The sequence below is a fragment of the Pelophylax lessonae genome (assembly GCF_965119305.1).
Source record: "Pelophylax lessonae genome assembly, chromosome: 5".
In the NCBI taxonomy this organism is placed as follows: domain Eukaryota; kingdom Metazoa; phylum Chordata; class Amphibia; order Anura; family Ranidae; genus Pelophylax; species Pelophylax lessonae.
In genome coordinates, this window is record NC_138772.1 from 553732929 (window position 1) to 553753870 (window position 20942).

Genomic DNA, 20942 nt, shown 5'->3' on the forward strand with positions numbered 1-20942 from the left:
ATCAAATTTTTTATTTGTTTTTTTAAAAACTGTAAAAAAATAAAAGATAAAATAAATAGGAAAAGATAAAAAATGAAAGCACCCCTTGTCCCGTTAGCTCGCGCGCAGAAGCAAATGCATACCCAAGTCGCGCCCACATATGTAAACGGTAATCGAACCCCACATGTGAGCTACTTTCACGTTGTCATTATGGGGGATTGTTTGTAGAATTTTGAGGAAAATAATGAATTTAATCCGTTTTGGAAAAAGCCTGTAACATGGAAAAAGTGGAGTGCTGTGAATACTTTCCGGATGCGCTGTATTTTTTCCAAAAGAATTGCAATTGAAAGGCCGCTTCGCAAATACAGTGTAACATAAAATATAGCAACGATTGCCATTTTTTCCTCCAGGGTCTCTGCAAAAAAAAAATATATATATATATATATATATATATATATATATATATATATATATATATATTTATATTTATATATATATAATATGGTGTGTATATATATATACATGTATGTATGTATGTATGTATGTGTATATATATATATACATGTATGTATGTATGTATGTATGTATGTGTATGTATGTATGTATGTATGTGTATGTATGTATGTTTATTTATATATATATATATTTATTTATATATTTGGGGGTTCTAAGTCATTTTCTATAAAAAAAAAATACTGATTTTAACTTGTAACAACAAATGTCAGAAAAAGACTTCAGCATGAAGGGGTGAGGATGAACAGTTTCTAGTTTCTGCAGAACAGTAATTTTATTACCAGCTCCATCTAGTGGTCAACTTTGATATTGCAGGCAGAACAACTTCTCTACCCCACACTTCTGTTTCTAGCTCATTTCTCTATATGTCCCCGGTCTTCCATTTCCAGCACCAGTGTACAGAATGACCACACATGAAGAACTGCTCTTGGCTCTTCTGTCCCAACCACACGGGGACAGGCTGCCAAAGCGGTGGCAGAGGAGAGACGGGTCTAATGACTCCTGTACACATGTAACGGGTACCTGTAATTGGGCAGATGTTGGCACCAAGTGGTACAGTCCTGCCTCATTTCTTCTTGGATATTGCACCCACCTGCCTGCCTTTGTAGCCACCATATTGGACACACATCTTCTGGCCATAGGCTGGCTCACTTGAAAAAACATTTTCTTTTTTTTCAAAATTTTTGGTATTTTTTTGTTTGTTTAGCAAACAATTAAAACCCAGCGGTGAATAAATCCCACCAAAAGAAATCTCTATTTGTGTGAACAAAACGATAAAGACTTCATATGGGTGCACTCATCATGTATATATTAGAATATTCTGCTTATATTTTTGTTGTTGCTCCCAGGCTGGATTGGTGGATGCGGAAGGCCAGTTGGTGGGAGAATTGGACGGCAGTGGTTTTGGCATTGGAGTGGCGCCATTCTCAAAGGCAAATAGTTCTATATCTGCAAAGAAATCCAAGAGCCGAAAATCAAAGGAGCTGGCCAGGTGAGCCAGGCACAGGACGTGTCTGCGGTGTGGGCGGGGCTTTCATGTGACTCGTTCAAAACTCCAGATTGTAGATAATGGGGCTGGTTCTGGATCAAGTGAAATTCTAATTCATTTGAGGGGGTGATATCCCTGAAGGGTCAACGTACTTCTGTTCTGTAGATTCTGAGATAGGCCATTCCAATGCACTCGCAGAAATCGATGATAATGAGTGCCACGTGATGGGGTCATCCATCTGAGTGCCACGTGGTGGGGTCCTCCATCTGAGTGCCACGTGGTGGGGTCCTCCATCTGAGTGCCACGTGGTGGGGTCCTCCATCTGAGTGCCACGTGGTGGGGTCCTCCATCTGAGTGCCACGTGGTGGGGTCCTCCATCTGAGTGCCACGTGGTGGGGTCCTCCATCGGTGGGCACATGTGGAAGATATCTATAATAATGAATGCCATGAGGTGGGGTCCTCCATCTGTGGGCACATGTGGCAGATATCTATGGCTGCTCAGAATGTGATTCCCAACATCAGAAACGGGCTCAGGAGTCCATCTGAGAGGCAGACAGGGGCATAATAATGTTATTAGTGATCATTCTTCCTTTTAATTGATACATTACTTCTGTTAACTTTTTTAAGTTTTAACTTTTTTAACTTTTGTAACTTTTTTAACTTTTTTCTGATAAGTTTTTTTCTATTAATACATTCTTTCTTTTTGTTGTTACATTTTCTCTGTTAATTGATACATTTTTCTAATAAATTATACATAATTTATTCAATTATACATTGATGCATTGTTTATGTTAATTGATCATTCTTTTTATTCATTGATACATTATTTTTGTTAATTTAGACATTCTTCCTATTCATTCATTCTTTCTATTATTGATACATTCTTTCTGTTAACTGAAACATTCTTTCTATTAATTGATCATTCTTACTGTTAATACATTCTTTCTTTTAATTGATACAGTATCTCTGTTAATTTATATATTCTTTTCTATTAAATTATGCATTCTTTCTATTAATTAATACATTATTTCTGTTTCTTGATCATTCTTCCTATTAGTTGATGCATTACTTCTGTTAACTAATGTTTTTTTCTATTAATTAATACGTTCTTTCTTCTAAATTAATTGTTCTTTCTATTAATTGATCATTCTTACTGGTAATTGATACATTCTTTTTTATTAATTAATACATTTTTCTGTTAATTGATATATATTTTTTCTAATAAACTGTGCATTCTTTCTATTATTAATACATTCTTTCTGTAAATTGATCATTCTTCCTAATAGTTGATACATTACTTCTGTTAATTAATTGTTCTTTCTATTAATTGATCATTCTTACTGTTAATTGATACATTCTTTCTGTTAATATATATATATATTTTCTATTAAATTATACATTCTATTAATTAATACATTTTTTTTCTGTTTCTTGATTATGCCTCCTATTAGCGGATACATTACTTATGTTAATTAATCAATCTTACTGTTAATCATTGTTCTGTCTGTTAATTGACCATTCTTTGTATTAATAAATACATTCTTCCTATTAATTGATATATTCTTTCTTTTAATTGATTATTCTTCCAATTAATTGATACATTCTTTCTATTAATTGATCATTCTTTCTGTTAAATTATTGTTTTCTCTATTAATCGATACATTCTTTCTGTTTATTGAGCATTCTTTCTATTAATCAATCATTCTTTAAATTAATTGATCACTCTTTCTGTTAATTGATACATGTATACGTTTTAATTTGTCATACATTTTATTTGTACTTATTTCAGTCCTGTTGGTAGGAGAGGAAGTCCTCAGAGTCCGGCCATCGGTAAAGACCTGGAATCTTTTTCTCCATCTAAAACCATGCTTTCCACATCACTGCGGGACTTCGATGTGAAGGAGACGGCTGTCAAAGAGCAGCAGGAATCCACTGCCATGGATACCCAGCGCTCAGAGGTGCCCATCAAAGAGGAACCCAGTCGTCCCGGGTGAGAAGTGCATTCTATGTAACCTGTAGAGTGCTAAATATCCTCCTATAAATAAAGGTCTGCAGGCCACTATTAGCAGCACTACACTTCAACCAACAATGGGAGATTTTTAGGGTGCTTCAACCTATACATAGAGAGTCAACCTGCTAATACAAGAAATGAAAATATAGTGATGGTTAGTGTCAAGTGTAAGAAAGGAACACCAGGGGGCGCCTAAGTGTAGCATTTGAAGGTCTTTAATGTTAGTGCCAAGGGTACAGATTTTAACCCTTTAACTGCCACGACCGTAGTATGTAGTACTATGTAGTATGTACTATGTAGTACTATGTAGTGTGTAGTATGTACTGTGTAGTACTATGTAGTATGTACTATGTAGTACTATGTAGTGTGTAGTATGTACTATGTAGTACTATGTAGTGTGTAGTATTTACTATGTAGTGTGTAGTATGTAATATGGCGATAGCGGTGGAGGATTTTACACACACTCCCAGCAATCTGACAAGATGACTGTCAGATGGAAGTATCCTGCGACTTTGCAGCCACTGGATCCCTTCCACATATCCCACATGTGTCCCCCCACCAGTGCCAGGACAAGGTCATCCAGCGCCCAGGGGAAAGATGCCAAACTAAGCCCCCCCCTTCCCTTAGGATTAGGGTGAGGGCATCCCCATCCCTGCAATAAACCATTGCGCCCAGGGCAGCCGCCCCCTCCTGCCCACGCCTTTCCCGGCCTGGCCCCGCCATCTTTCCAGGCTTCTGCATGGCCATCGATGGAACCAGGACTGGCATGATGGGTGCCGCCAGGTAGAGGGGAGGGAGATCAGCGAGCGTTCATTCCTGCTAATGATATGTCACTTCCTGGTCCTGGTGTCACTTTCCTCAGCCAGTATAGGCAGGGAAGAAGCTAATGGAGCATGGTCTGTGCTTCATTAACTTATTTTGGAGAATGAATGAAGGTAAAAAACCCTGAGCCTTTAGAACCACTTCAAGCTGGGCATACACATAGAGATTTTTTATGTTCAGCCTTCAGACCAATGCCAGGAAAAGGTCATCTAGAGCCCAGGGCTAACATGCCAAACTGTGCCCTCCCCCCAAGGTGTATGAGCATTATGTGTTAGCAAAAATCCCCCCCCCCCCAAAAAAAAAAAATAAAAAAAAAACTGAGCACTAATCTTCTGAAAGCCCCCTTCCAGCACAGGTCTTTGCCCCCCCCCCGCCCCCCGCCTCCCTTCCTAGCTCAAATCACTTCTTCTAGTCCTCTACTCTTCAAATCTCCCCCCACTCTAAATAAATCTCCCCTCCCTGCTCATATCCCCCCCCCAAAAAAATTCCCCCTCCTACCACAAATCCCCCCCCCAATCATCACTATAGCACAAATCCCCCCCCCCCCCAAAAAAAAATATCCCCTCCTGCCACAAATATCCTCCCCCCTCCACCACACTACCTCTTCTAGCACAACCACCCCGAATCCCCTCAACTAGTACAAATCCTCTTCCCCCATCCCCCTCCCAAAACAAATCCCCCCAAATCACCTTCCCTAGCACACCACCCCCCCCCCAAATGTTCCCTCCTAGAACAATTCTTACCCCCTTCTGCCCCCTATTTCATATGATACCACAGTGCCCAGGGTAGCTGCCCCTCCTGCCCAGCCCTTGTCCCGGTACTGCTGCTTACTGAATAGAAAGAATCTGGTTCCTCCATCTATGATACACAGCGTGGATGGACGAATCTCCTCCTGTGGTCATTGTGTTTTCACAACCGGCCCTGGCTGGTGGGGGATCTGTAGTTCTGTCCTATGGTGATAATGCTGTTCCTCCATTGATACAGTGAAGTAAGTGTTGCCACCCCGAGGACAGGAAGTGTGCTACTGGCAGGATCACCAGGTGAAAATAAAGTAAAAACAGAAAACGAATGCAGCCAACAAATCTACGGACCGGTCAGCTGCAATAAATGACATTTTTGAATTTGGCTTCAGATATTCATTAACACCTGGCTTCCTGCTGTACATGTGACATGGTGTGGAGAACACGGAAAGGATCTTCTTCTTGTAGTGTGTTTAGATGAGAATGATCCCCCAGCAGGCTTGTCTAGTATCATGGTTAATACATTGTTACTGATAAATCACAATAATATCGACACAGCGCTATTAGTAAACCGCGCTCTGTTCCCGTACAGCTCTCCTCCCCCGAAATCTGAAGCCTTTGAGGACTTTAAAGCGGACCGCGGGAGCGAACTGAACCGAATATTTAAGGAGAATAAATCAATTCTGGGAGACAGGAAGAAGAAATTGAAGGAGATCACACAGAGGATTAATGTGATCAAGAAAGAGATCGATGTCACTTCCCAGAACCTGAATGTGACAAAACTGGAGAGAGAGAAACAAGGTATTTATTATTGGGGAATTATCAGGAGGGGCTGCAGGGGGCGCTATGGAATATGTCAGAGCCAAAGAAATATTTATAGTAATAGTGGGTGACTGGCAACAGAGTGTAAGCTCCTCGGGCACAGAGACTGATGTGACTGGCTCAGTGTTCTCTGTACAGCACTGCGGTATATGTCAGAGATATATAAATGTATAATAATAATAGTGTGTGACTGTTGGGGGGGGGCGGGACATTAGAGTGTAAGGAAAAGAAGAAAGATCCGCGCTTAGGATAAACTATCTATAAAATAGTGCGTAAAATTTCTATAAATAAAACACTAATGGCTGCTGCCCACTCCAAAAGATGCACCCCCGATGGGGGAGCGTCAGGTGTAAATGTCAAAAAGGGGAGTGGTTGGCGCTGCCAGGAAGTTAGGTTAATGGGAAATCTGGGTTAGGCTCCTATAGTTCAAGACCAAGTTCAACACATGCAAATGCACATAGAATGTATGTGGGAATGAGAACTATATAAGTAATAGGATATAAAAACACAATGGGTGTGTAATATGTGTGTGAAATTAACACTATGTGCTGATACACATAAATGGCGGGTCGATAACAGGGATCGCTCCCATACACCGGCAATCTGGTTCCGTCCTATCCTTCCTATTACCACTCGTATCCACTCCTTGCTCCGGTACACATACACACAGATGACGTCAGTGTGACGAAACGCGTCGAGAACGTGACCACATCACTTCCGTCTGAACGATCCCGAGGCTAGGAACGCACGCTGATCCCAGGCGAGCACCGCGAACGAGGTAGTTGCGGACCCTATGCCATACGGATGCGCTGCATGTTGATTTTATGTGAGTACATGTCTTTTTTGGAATCTAAATAAAAGTTTTAAAGGCAATCCTGCACTATCGGAGGCTTCTGTTTTTCCCCTTTTTCATATACCCGGGAATTGTACTGGAGCTCTCTCCCTGATGCTTTGACCCCTATGTGTACCGGAGCAAGGAGTGGATACGAGTGGTAATAGGAAGGATAGGACGGAACCAGATTGCCGGTGTATGGGAGCGATCCCTGTTATCGACCCGCCATTTACCCCTGTAGGGGTACGGACATCCGGTAAGCACAGGACCCCAGGAGAGGGGGAGCACCCTATCTTCCAATCACTCACTGCACTCCCGGCTTCATAGAAAAAAAGAGCACCTTACTCCATCCTTATATGGACTATAGAACTTTATGATTTCTGTACCAACTCTGATTGCACTATTTTTGGACAATTTTAAAATACACAGAACCTGCTTTTTGAGCCTTTGAATTTATATGGTTCTCACTTTCATAATTTATATAGTTATTTGCACGGCTGCACTTATTTATTTACTAGTGTTTATATTGTCACCAGTGTGGGATGCACATAGTTCACCCACTTATTTATTTTCATTGCTTATGAGTATGCAGTTGCACTTTATTGAATAGATGGTTATGACTATTCGGAATGCACCTTATTTAGTTTGATTAGTGCACTATATTTATTTTTTAGCACCTTTGCACACTAACTCTCTATAACACCATAATTTATTAATACTATCTTTATATGCTTTTATATTTTTATACCTACATTTACATATATTTGCATATTTATGTTGAGTCTCAATAAGCCTGTTAGGTATTGAACACATTTATTTATTTATTGATTTGGTATCAGCACATAGTGTTAATTTCACACACATATTAACACCATTGTGTTTTTATATCCTATTACTTATATAGTTCTCATTCCCACATACATTCTATGTGCATTTGCATGTGTTGAACTTGGTCTTGAACTATAGGAGCCTAACCCAGATTTCCCATTAACCTAACTTCCTGGCAGCGCCAATCACTCCCCTTTTTGACAATTAGAGTGTAAGCTCCTCTGGTACAGAGACTGATGTGACTGTGGGGGGGACATTAGAGTGTAAGCTCCTCTGGTACAGAGACTGATGTGACTGTGGGGGAGGGGATATTAGAGTGTAAGCTCCTCTGGTACATAGACTGATGTGACTGTGGGGGAGGGGATATTAGAGTGTAAGCTCCTCTGGTACATAGACTGATGTGACTGTGGAGGGACATTAGAGTGTAAGCTCCTCTGGTACAGAGACTGATGTGACTGGCTCAGTGTTCTCTGTACAGAGCTGCAGTATATGTCAGAGCTATATAAATGTATAATAATAATAGTGTGTGACTGTGGGGGGACATTAGAGTGTAAGCTCCTCTGATACAGAGATTGATGAGACTGTGGGGGGACATTAGAGCGTAAGCTCCTCTGAAACAGAGATTGATGTGACTGTGGGGGGACATTAGAGTGTAAGCTCCTTTGGTACAGAGACTGATGTGACTGGCTCAGTGATCTCTGTACAGCACTGCGGTATATGTCAGAGATATATAAATATATAATAATAGTGTGTGACTGTGGGGGGACATTCGAGTGTAAGCTCCTCTGGTACAGAGACTGATGTGACTGTGGGGGAGGGGACATTAGAGTGTAAGCTCCTCTGGTACAGAGGCTGATGTGACTGTGGGGGAGGGGACATTAGAGTGTAAGCTCCTCTGGTACAGAGACTGATGTGACTGTGGGGGAGGGGACATTAGAGTGTAAGCTCCTCTGGTACAGAGACTGATGTGACTGTGGGGGAGGGGACATTAGAATGTAAGCTCCTCTGGTACAGAAACAAATGTGACTGGCTCAGTGATCTCTGTACAGCACTTCTGTATATGTCAGAGCTACATACAGTCAGGTCCATAAATATTGGGACATCGACACAATTCTAATCTTTTTTGGCTCTATACACAACCACAATGGATGAAACAAACAAGATGTTCTTTAACTGCAGACTTTCAGCTTTAATTTGGGGGAATTTACATCCAAATCAGGTGAAAGGTGTAAGAATTACAACAGTTTGTATATGTGCCTCCCACTTTTTAAGGGACCAAAAGTAATGGGACAGATTAACAATCATAAATCAAACTTTCACTTTTTAATACTTGGTTGCAAATCCTTTGCAGTCAATTACAGCCTGAAGTCTGGAACGCATAGACATCACCAGACGCTGGGTTTCATCCCTGGTGATGCTCTGCCAGGCCTCTACTGCAACTGTCTTCAGTTCCTGCTTGTTCTTGGGGCATTTTCCCTTCAGTTTTGTCTTCAGCATGTGAAATGCATGCTCAATCAGATTCAGGTCAGGTGATTGACTTGGCCATTGCATAACATTCCACTTCTTTCCCTAAAAAAACTCTTTGGTTGCTTTCGCAGTATGCTTTGTGTCATTGTCCATCTGCACTGTGAAGCGCCGTCCAATGAGTTCTGAAATTAAAGCTGAAAGTCTGCAGTTAAAGCACATCTTGTTTGTTTCATTTCAAATCCACTGTGGTGGTGTATAGAGCCAAAAAGATTAGAATTGTGTTGATGTCCCAATATTTATGGACCTGACTGTAAATGTATAATAATAAAAATAGTGTGTGACCAAAAAAATCTTTTTTTGGCTCAGTGTTCTCTGTACAGCACTGCGGTATATGTCAGAGCTATATAAATGTATAATAATAATAGTGTGGGACTGTGGGGGGACATTAGAGTGTAAGCTCCTCTGATGCTCTCAGGTGAGGTCACTCTGTGTTTGATGGTGATGGGGGGAGGTCTTATGAATCTGTACTTACAGGTGAATATATCAGTGATGAAGGTCAGGTGATCATTGATGAACAGGAATTCATGCTGATTGTCAGACTGAAGGATCTGAAGAAACAGTATCGGGCAGATTATGATGAACTGCAAGACCTAAAGGCCGAGGTTCAGTATTGCCAGAAACTGGTTGACCAATGCCGACAGCGGCTGCTCACAGGTATGGATCTTATCTCAGGCCATTCAATCTCAGGTCAACTCCACCCAAGGTCAGATTAAGGTTTTGGGTGGTAAAGAGTGGGCAGATATACCCAATAGTTTTTTTTCTCTCTTAAAGGCTCCTGTGGTGAGATTTGTCCACAAATATCTGCATAACTTGCCCTTTCACACAATGGTGAGATTCCCTGCAATACTTTGTGTCTCTGCCCCTCCCACAATGGTGAGATCCACTGTAATAGTTTGTGTCTCTGCCCCTCCCACAATGGGGAGATTCCCCCAGTAGTTTGTGTCTCAGCCCCTCCCACAATGGTGAGATTCCCTGCAGTAGTTTGTTTATCTGCCCCTCCCACAATGGTGAGATGTCCTGCAGTAGTTTGTGTCTCTGCCCCTCCCACAATGGGGAGATGTCCTGCAGTAGTTTGTGTCTCTGCCCCTCCCACAATGGGGAGATTCCCTGCAATAGTTTGTGTCTCTGCCCCTCCCACAATGGTGAGATTCCCTGCAGTAGTTTGTGTCTCTGCCCTCCCACAATGGGGAGATGTCCTGCAGTAGTTTGTGTCTCTTCCCCTCCCACAATGGTGAGATTTCCTGCAGTAGTTTGTGTCTCTGCCACTCCCACAATGGTGAGATGTCCTGCAGTAGTTTGTGTCTCTGCCCCTCCCACAATGGGGAGATTTCCCTATCCCTTCACACACAGTTAGTACATTTTTCTAATAATAAGTACCCTCTCAGTGCACACTTTGTATTATTGTTCTCTCAGAGTTCGAGGTTTGGTATAACGAGTCGTTCGTCCTCCCGGAGGAGGTGCAGAATTCGGTGAAGGTCGGCGGCACTCTGAGACCCGGAATCCTACCTGTCTGTAAAGTTATGTCACTGGTAAGCTCCGCCCTATTGTACCTCTGTGCAGTCAGTGCAATGTACAACAAACATTTCTCTGTCGCTCATTGACAGACGTAGTCCTCCTTGATTAATATCAACTCGGGTTATACTGCCCTCTACAGGAGTAGGACTAGACAGGAAAGAAAACGTTCTGGCCAAACACTAGGGGCAGTCCCAGATGGTATATCCTCTCACTTCCTGCTACAGCAAATCAGTTTTTTTCTGTCTAGTTAGGAGTAAGGACCTAAGTTCCTTGCTGGGATCTTTGGTCCTGGCAAGATTTTTTAGAAATACTTTTTTAGGCAGCTTTTCTTCTCCAGTGTTCCTGTGAGATCTTCAAGCAAGTACGCTGAAACTGGGCGACGGGCTGGATGTTGAGATCCAGTGGTCACCCCAGTTCAGCCTACGAGCGCGTGCAGGCCCTAGCTCCGCGCTGGGTCGGCCGCGACATAGTCCCACTGGACGGGGACTGACCCTGCGAGTTAAACGTCTCGCCTGGACGCCAATGACCAGTTGCAAACTGAGTCACGGCATCCGTATTGGTCGACAGCCCCCCCACCCCGGTGGAGAGGGGTTCTGTCAGGAGTTGGCGCCCGCCTGGTTATGGTGAGTAAAATGTTCCCCCTCTCCCCCTGTTGGGTTTGTTGGTGGACGCGGGCCCCTCTCTGGGATGGATGGACGTGATCCTAGCAGGTGTCAATGATCCCCCTCTTAAGAGCTTGGTTTGGGAGCTGACTATCTATAGTCACTATATGACACTATAAGGGAGATGACTGAAGTCAGTGGCAGACTGCTAAAAGGCATTACTATTAAGGTATAGAGGTATCCTACCTGACATAATGTGTATACAGGCCGATGCCTATGCCTGGATTACCACATCCACAGGTCGCCATCCTTCCATAAAGCCGGTCACCTCCGCAGGCCGCACAGCCTCCCGCAGGCCGCACAGCCTCCTGCAGGCCGCACAGGCCGAGTGCACACTCCCACAGGCCGCACAGGCCGAGCGCACACTTCCGCAGGCCGCACAGGCCGAGCGCACACTCCTGCAGGCCGCTGCTACTTTGCTCAAGCCACCGCTATCCTCCACAGGCCGCCGCCATTTTCCTGCAGATCGCACGAGGCCGCCATATTGGCGTAGCCTCGTGTCTCCAGCATGGGGGCGGCCATGTTTGAGGTGACCAAACACCTCGAGGAGTAATTGGGAGGCGCCGGAAGGCGTGTAAAGGGGCGGAGGCGCCTCCTCGGCCCGGGAAAGCAAGCCAAAGACTTCCTGTCTGTAACAGACAGTGCTGGAAGCAGGTTGATAAGAAACTTCTGTGCATCAGGTGAGCCTTGGGGTCTCTCTCTCTCTCTCTCTGAGGGGTCCAAGCAGGTACACTGTGGGGCGCTATTGCGCTGGGGGACTAAGTAAAAAAAAAAATGTTTTTTCTTGCAATTAATTTTTTGTGTTTACTGGCAAGTGTCTTGAATAATCATGAACCCTGCCACACATATATCCCCACCTGATCCCCTCGAGGTGGCCGCAGGACCCTCCAGTACCCCACTTGTGATGATGCATTATCAGCAGTTTTGGAGTCTTTGGTATCCCGGGTGGAGGTAGCCTGTCAGGGACGGGACGGGGGTCAAGAAAAGCGACCCCCGCCTACCCCTATTTCATCTGATACTTCAGATACGGATTCTGAGCTGGTCATTGCAGCCCCTTTTCTGGGGTTGTTGTCTCAGGTACGGTCTCCTCAGACAGTGAGGAGGACGCTTCTGCCTCCGCCATAGCACAAGAAGCGTTGGTGGAGGCACTAGTCTGTCCGGGAAACCTTAAATCTTGAGATTACACCGGCAGAGGTAGCTGAGACTGATATTCCTTTTTTGGTACTGGCAAGCCTACCAAGATGGCGAAAGATTTCCCTTGCCCAAATGGGGTCGTCCGAAAACGAACCCCTGCTATTTCCAAACGCATTGCTAGGCGCTATCAGTTTGAGGTATCCCTCATTATAAAATGGACGGTACCACCAATAGTGGACTCACGGATTTCCAGACTAAATAAAGCCACTGTTATCCCGTTGGATTGACAGAATGGGCCCCCACCCATCTCTAGGGTGGGGGGGACGTCTTCACAGGTTTCCGGATCCATGGCTTTCCAGAATCCCGGATAAAGGGGTTCGCGAGGTCATACGGTCGAGATACAAGATCGAGTTTCGATCACTTCCACCGGTGCGATTCTTCCCTTCCAACATTCGACATCCCCCGGTCGCTTAAAAAGCTTTGCGGGGGACAGCTGGATGCAACAGGGAGTGGTAGTTCCCATTCCTTGGACAGTTTCAGGGGTTCTAGTCGAACCTGTTCACAATGCCCAGGGAAAAGGGCTAGGTGCGTCCAATTCTGGTCTTGGGAGAGATGGAGTCCATCCATACAGTGGTGGCCTCCCTGCATCAGGGGGATCTCCTGGCGTCCATAGACATTTAGGATGCCTATCTTCATATCCCCATCTTCACAGGCTGGTTCCCACCAGGACACTGAACTATCTGGGCCTAATTTTGGATACATCCTTGGCAAGAGTGTTTCCCCATGCGGAGAAACTCCAGAAGATTCAGTCAATGATTCGGATGTTGCTGTCCGTCAACTGGCTGGGACTGATGGTCGCCTCCTTGGAGGCAGTACTGTTTGCCCAGTCTCATACCCGAATTCTCCAAGAGGAGATTCTTCTCAAATGTAATCGGAATCCCGATTCCCTGGACAATCGGATCCGATTGAGCGAGCGGACCAGGGAGGCTCTGGTCTGGTGGCTTTGGTCTCCGATGCTCAGCCAGGGGAAGTCATTTCTTCTGATAAATTCCAGGTTACCGATAAATGTGTTGGAACTGAGAGAGATCAGACTTTGTCCGATTTACTGGACCGAGCAGCTCCAGGGCAGCCCGGTTCGGATCCAATCGGACCATGCCACGGTCAAGACTTATGTCAATCACCAAGGGGCACCAAGAGTGCCCTGGCGGCCATAGAAGTGGCCAACATTCTTTATTGGGGGAACAGTTGTTCCAGCTCTCTCCGCGATATTCCTCCCCGGGGGTGGACAGGCAGATTATTTCAGCCGTCAGATTCTGGATCAAGAATAGTCTCTTCATCCAGAGGTATTTCACCAGCTGTCCCTTCATTGGGGCACCCCGGATATGGATCTGTTGGCATGTCGGCTCAACAGGGCTCGCGCCCGCGATCCTCTAGCGGACGCAGCAGACACGCTGAGCGCCCCGTAGGGGCAGTATCAGCTACTGTATGTCTTCCCCCCTCTCAAGTTACTGCTGAGATTTCTCCGCAGGATAGAGGTGGAGGGAACTCCAGTTATCCTGGTAATTCCGGGCTGGCCTCGTCAAGCCGGGTACGCCGACTTGGGCAGACTAGTCGCGGACGCTCCTTGGAGACTTCTTCTCAGGGAGGATCTGCGGTCTCAAGGACCGATCTTCCATCGTGCTTTACAGTCGCTGGCTTTAACGGCCTGGCCATTGAGACCCAGGTACTGAAGGACAGAGGATTGTCAGCTTCAGTTATTCCTACTATAATTAAAGCAAGGAAAGCGACTTCCAGCAAAGTCTATTATCGCACATGGAAGACTTATATTGCGTGGTGTGAATCGTTGGGATTTCCCCCACGTACCTATTTGGTGACCCGAATTTTGGCTTTTCTGCAAAGGGGGTTGAGCAGAAACTATCCTTGAGCACTATCAAGGGTCAGGTTTCAGCGTTAGCAATCTTCTTTCAGAAGCCGCTGGCTACTCATTCCTTGGTGCGGAATTTCATCCAGGGAGTGCGGCACCTGGCTCCGCCAGTGCGCGCGCCCTTACCGCCCTGGGATCTTAATTTGGTTTTGTCGGTTCTGCAGAAACCTCCCTTTGAAAATATCAGGGAGATTCCTTTGCTTACATTATCTCAGAAGGTGGCCTTCTTGGTGGCTATCACTTCTGCACGCAGGGTGTCAGAACTGGCCGCATTATCATGCCATTCCCCATATCTAGTGGTTCATAGGGATAAGGTAGTTCTTCATCCGAAGCCATCCTTTCTTCCTAAGGTGGTTTCAGATTTTCATCTGAATGAAGATATTGTGCTACCTTCCTTGTGTCCTAAGCCCAGTCATCCTCGGGAGTGTGCGTTACATTCCTTGGATGTGGTTCGGGCAATCAGGGTATACCTGAAGACTACGGAATCGTTCCGTGAGACGGATTCACTTTTTGTGATCACGGATGGCCCTAGAAAGGGGTTGCCTGCATCTGCCGCGACTATCTCCAAATGGATTCGACAGACGGTGGTACAGGCTTATTCTATTAAGGGTCGGAATCCTCCGTTCCCTGTTAAGGCGCACTCTATTCGGGCGCTTAGTGTTTCCTGGGCCTTCCACCATCAGGCGTCAGGGGTCCAGGTTTTCAAGGCGATTACTTGATCGTCGGTTCATACCTTTACAAAATTTTATAAAGTTGATGTGATGGCATCGTTGGATGCCTCATTTGGCCGCAAGGTTTTGCAGGCCGCAATTTGAGGAGACCGTTAGTCTACCTCGAGGGTTTGTTGGGTTTTTTCACTTAGGTCTCATCTTTTTGCTCGATGAGTCCTTGATGCTTCTGGTTGGCTTCGGTTGGGCCTTCTGGAGTTTGATTTCTGTTATCCCACCCCTCATTTGTGGCACTGCTTTGGGACGTCCCGAGTTGATATTAATCAAGGAGGACTACGTCTGTCAATGAGCGACAGAGAAAAACGGAATTTTTGTAAAATCTTACCTGTAAAATTCCGACAGTCGCCGCCTCTTCATATTCGTCACAATGGGGTATTAGACTTTGCTCCGAAGGAGTAGCTAGGCAACAGAATATGTTAACATTAAAGCTTTTAACATATCCCACCCTCAAGGGGTGGTCCCCTCAGTCAATACCCTCCTACTTCCTGCAACCATATCTCAGTTTCAGTGGAATAGCAGTAGAGTATACAACCAAACCCCAAAAGAGGGGCGGGGGCGGCGACTGTCGGAGGACTCAAAAAAAAGGAATTTTACAGGTAAGATTTTACAAAAATTCCGTTTTCTCTTACGTCCTCCGACAGTCGCCGCCTCTTCATATTCGTCACAATGGGGACGTCCCAAAGCAGTGCAAACATGAGGGGTGGGAAACGCATCCGCGCCGTAAGGCAACGCAGTCTCCGCATCAAAGAAAGGAACCTTACCAAAGGAAGGAAACCAGCTGGGCAACAGGAAAAAAACTTGCTCAACAGGAGCAACAACCCAGGAAAAACAAATAACCAGGGGATAGAAAACGTATCCCAACAGCCAGGGGTCCCAACAAGGGACCCTAGGGAACTGCCGCACTAAGAACCTTGCGGCCAAAGGAAGCATCCGCCGATGCCTGAACATCTACCTTGTAGAATTTTGTGAAAGTGTGTACGGTCGACCAGGTCGCCGCCTTACACACCTGGGCTACAGAAGCCCCATGACGACAGGCCCAAGACGTACTCAGAGATCTAGTAGAGTGCGCCTTCACAGGCATAGGGGGAACTTTCCCCTGCAAGACATATGCCTGTTCAATGGTTCGCCTGATCCATTTGGCGATGGTAGAGGCCGACGCCGCCATGCCCTTCCGAGGACCCTCTGGAAGAACAAACAAAGAATCCGTCTTTCGAAAAGACTCAGTCGATTTAAGGTAAACCCTAATCGCCCGAACAACATCCAAAGAATGCAGCCTCACCTCTTTCGGATGTTTAGGCTTCGCGCACAGCGAAGGCAAGACAATATCCTCATTGAGATGGAATTCCGAAACTCGCTGCGGAAGAAAAGAAGGATTAGGTCGCAAGACCACCTTATCCAAATGATCAACCAGATACGGAGACTTGCAGGACAAAGCCGCCAGCTCCGACACTCTGCGAGCCGAAGTGATCGCAACCAAAAAGGCGACCTTTTTGGACAACATAGACAACGAGATCTCCCTGATCTGTTCAAAAGGAGCACGTTGTAACACAGATAGAGCGAGATTCAAGTCCCAAGGGGGCAGAGGATCCCTCCTAGGAGGTACCAGATGCCGCACTCCCTGAACAAAAGTGCCAACCAAAGAGTCGGAAGCCACGGGACGTTGAAAAAGAACGGCCAGCGCAGACACCTGACCCTTGATCGTAGCCAGCGCCAAACGCTGATCGACACCTGCCTGAAGGAAGGACAACACTCGAGAAACCGAGTACGTGCGGGGTGAAAACCCCCTGGACTCACACCAGGCAAAATAGGCCTTCCAGGTTCGGTAGTAAACCTTCCCCGAGGAAGACTTCCTCGCGTTGACCAATGTATGAATGACCTCAGGGGAGAGACCCCTCTCCTTCAGGACCTCGGTCTCAACAGCCAGGCCGTCAAAGCCAGCGACTGTAAAGCAGGATGGTATATCGGCCCCTGAGACAGGAGATCCTCTCGAAGAGGTAGACGCCACGGGGCGTCGACCGCCAGATTCACGAGGTCTGCGTACCAGGACCGGCGAGGCCAGTCCGGTGCCACAAGAATCACCGTGCTGCGTTCCGAGTGCAACCTGCGAAGGAACCTGGATAGCAACTGAATCGGTGGAAACGCATACATCAGCTCGTACTGATGCCACGGGACCACCAACGCGTCCAAGGCGTCCGCCCGAGGATCGCGCGTCCTTGCCACGAACCTTCTCACCTTGTTGTTGAGACGAGACGCGAACAGGTCCACATCTGGAAGACCCCACTTCGCGCACAACATCTGGAAGACAGCCGGGTGGAGAGACCATTCCCCCTGATCCAGGATCTGGCGACTCAGATAGTCCGCCTGCCAGTTCTCCACCCCCGGAATGTGAACTGCCGTTATCGCCGGGACATGAGTCTCGGCCCAAGACAGAATGTCGGCCACTTCCCGAGCCGCTCGGGCACTCCTGGTGCCCCCTTGGTGGTTGATGTAGGCCACCGCCGTGGCATTGTCCGTCTGCACCCGAACCGGACAGCCCTGCAGCCGGTCCGTCCAACGACGAAGGCAGAGGTTTATTGCCCGCAACTCCAGAATGTTGATCGGAAGGGAGGACTCCCCCTCCGACCAAGTTCCCTGGGCGGACAGAACGCCCAGAACACCACCCCAGCCCGACAGGCTGGCATCCGTGGGGATCACCGTCCACCAGACAGGACGAAAGGACTAGCCCCCCGATACCATCGGGGACTGGAGCCACCACAGAAGATCCCTTCTGGTGCGATGGCTCAACGAGATCTGAAGATCCAGAGAGTGAGGTCGCCCGTCCCACCTGGACAGGATCTCCGCCTGGAGACCCCGCGTGTGAAACTGGGCGAAGGGAATCGCTTCGAAGGCCGAGACCATCAATCCCAGACATCTCATGCACGCCCGCAGAGACGAGTGTGGAAAGTCCCTGAGGGACCTGACTTCCTCCTGAAGAGTCCTGAGTTTGTCTTCCGGCAGGAAGACCTTCGCCTGGACCGAGTCCAGGATCATTCCCAGGTAGGGAAGACGAACCGACGGACTCAGCGTCGACTTTGGAAAATTTATCGTCCAACCAAACTCCTGTAGAGTTTGCATCGTGACAGACAGGTCCTTTTCCAGACCCTGGCTGGACGCAGACCGAACCAGATCTGTCCCGATAAGGCACCGGAACCACCACTCCCTGAGCCCTCAGGTCCTGCACCGCTAGGTGCAGATCCCGTAAACGCTCCGGAGACAGTTGAAGATTTGAGGGAAAGAATCTGCTCTCCGGCCGAGAGAGAAACTCGATCTTGTAACCAGATCGAACGATTTCCTGAACCCACCGGTCCCGCACGCGGACCAACCAGGGTTGAAGAAAACCAAGCAAGCGTCCCCCCACCCCAGAACTGGGTGAGGGCGCCCCTTCAGGCCGCACTGTTATGGGCAGCGGGTCCGGACTGACCGGACTTCTGTTTCCCAGACCAGGGCTTCTTTTGAGAGCCTTGACCCTTGAACGGTTTGCCCTTGTAGTGCGACCGAAAGGCAAGAAAGGACCCCTGAGAAGGCCGAAAATTAGCATGCTTCTTCCCAGGAACCCCCTTAGCCTTGGGGAAATGGGGCAAGAGAGTGCTATTACCTCCGGTGATCCCCTTTATCAAAGCATCCAAGGACTCCCCAAAAAGGCGAGACCCATCATAAGGCAGATTGGCTAAGGTTTTACGCGAAGACTGGTCCACCGACCAACACTTCAACCAAACCAGGCGGCGAGACAACACCGCCACACTGTGTACACGTGCAGCCAACGGGACTAGGTCCAAGTCCGCATCACACAGATATATGACACCCTGATGGATTTGATCCACCATAGCCAGTGTCGTCGGCGAGGCCGAATCAGCCACTAGGACGCGCCTAAGCATCTGCGTCCAACTTGCGACAGCCTGGGCTGCCATAAGAGAGGCAAACAGAGCCTTTAGCATCGAACCCGCAACAGAATAAGTATGACGGGCAAGAGACTCCATTCTCCTATCCGTGGCATCACGGAACACCGGGGAATCCTCTGCAGGAATCGCAGTGGATTTGTTTAAAACCGCAATTGCGTGATCCACCGGGGGTGGCACACACCACCGTTCATCAGTGGAAGGCGAAAAAGGATAACGCAGCTTGAACCTACTAGGTCCAGCAAAAGGTTTGCGTAAGTGGCGCCATTGTTCCTTAACAGCGCGCTGAAAATCATCAGTGCAAGGAAAAACCTGCGGTGTCCTGCGTTTTCTCTGCGTCCCATAAGCCGCCAAGGCAGCGGGAGGACACACTTCATCCTGCAAACGCAGCGTTTGTTTTATGGAAGCAATCAGTTCATCCATGATTGCAAGCTCTTCAGGCGAGCCAGGGGGAGAATTATCAACCCCTTCAACTTCAGCCTCCACCTCGGACCCCACGAGATCCAGGGAGGAACGGGACCCTGATAAGGAGACCCCCGCCATAACAGCCCCATCACCTTCACCCTCAGAATCAGAGGAAATAGAAACTCTGGGCCTTTTAGTAGATTGAGCAGCCACCAGCATCTGCACCTGAGCAGCAAGGCCAGCCACTATAGCGGCCAAATCCCCCCCTGGGGGGGAAACAGCAGACCCCTGGCTTTCCACCAAGGTGGCAGGAAATTTGCCCTCCTGAGAATCCATTGCCCCAATATAATATGCCGGAGAATAAAGGGTTAACTGCCCCTTTAACAAGCGCGGCGAGCGCAGCCCACCGCACCTCACACAAGCACAATGAGACCCCCACAGGGACAATAAACTGAACGCAGGCAATGGATATAGGAAGAACAGAAGGATAAAACCTGAGGAGATCCCTGCCGCTGCTGCTGCCTCGATCGGTGCACCCAGGAGAAGAGGAAGTGATGAAACCAGGGCGCTCTATTAAAGCCTATGTGAAGGCTACAAGAAAATGGCCGCCTACATGTAGAACATGTAAACCGCCGCTCCTACAATACAGTTATGCAGATAACACTATCCATGCAAAAAAACATGGCAGATCGCCGCAGCGATCGCTGTATCGTGCCCCAACATGACAGAAAACATGCCCCACAGCACACAGCTCTGCACACTGAACACAGGCTGACACAGACAGTGTCACACAGCTCCCCCCCCCCCCCTTGCAGCCCACAGCATGCAGCAGAGTGATAGGGAGACAAAACAGTGTGAACAGAGGCAGGTTACACAGTCCCAGACTGACACCCCCCCCCCCCCCGATATACAGGTCCCCACATAGATACACTTACCTCTCAACGACGTGGGGGACCCGCACAGGCGAACAAGCCGCTGCACATGAGGCAGGGAGAGTCGCATTCAGGACGCACAAAACGGGGGTTAAGAAACCGCACAGCGTCCAGTGAGGTAGCCACCTCACCAATCATCCCTGCACCGAACAGGGATGGGTCGTTCACTGCGCCAGGAGCGTTACCTGGCTGAACGCTCGATGGCAGGCTGGGAAGCCACTGACCCACGACCTGCGACCAGGGGGATCAGCCCGAGACCCAGCCCGCATAATCCTCTTCATCAGAAGAACTAACTAACGCTGACAAAAATAACAGCTAAGTAAAGGTAGAGAAAAAAACTCAAACAAAAATCAAAAAATAAGAACAGAGGCTGGGGCAAAAAGCCCCAGCACAGAGAGAGCCAGCCACTCCTGACAAGCTAGACATTGAAACTGAGATATGGTTGCAGGAAGTAGGAGGGTATTGACTGAGGGGACCACCCCTTGAGGGTGGGATATGTTAAAAGCTTTAACGTTAACATATTCTGTTGCCTAGCTACTCCTTCGGAGAAAAGTCTAATACCCCATTGTGACGAATATGAAGAGGCGGCGACTGTCGGAGGACGTAAGAGAAAATGGATTTTTGTAAAATCTTACCGTAAAATCC

General features: G+C 47.3%; 1 protein-coding gene across 1 annotated transcript in view; it reads left to right on the top strand.

Moving 5' to 3' along the window:
* The window catches only part of KIF9 (kinesin family member 9), a 74073-nt gene that overhangs the window by 45913 nt on the left and 7218 nt on the right, over positions 1-20942 (top strand). Inside the window, exons 14-18 of the mRNA XM_082257953.1 lie at positions 1341-1483; positions 3270-3470; positions 5646-5854; positions 9537-9716; positions 10476-10591. Coding sequence (XP_082114079.1) covers positions 1341-1483; positions 3270-3470; positions 5646-5854; positions 9537-9716; positions 10476-10591 — 849 coding nt within the window. The remainder of the gene's footprint in view (positions 1-1340; positions 1484-3269; positions 3471-5645; positions 5855-9536; positions 9717-10475; positions 10592-20942) is intronic.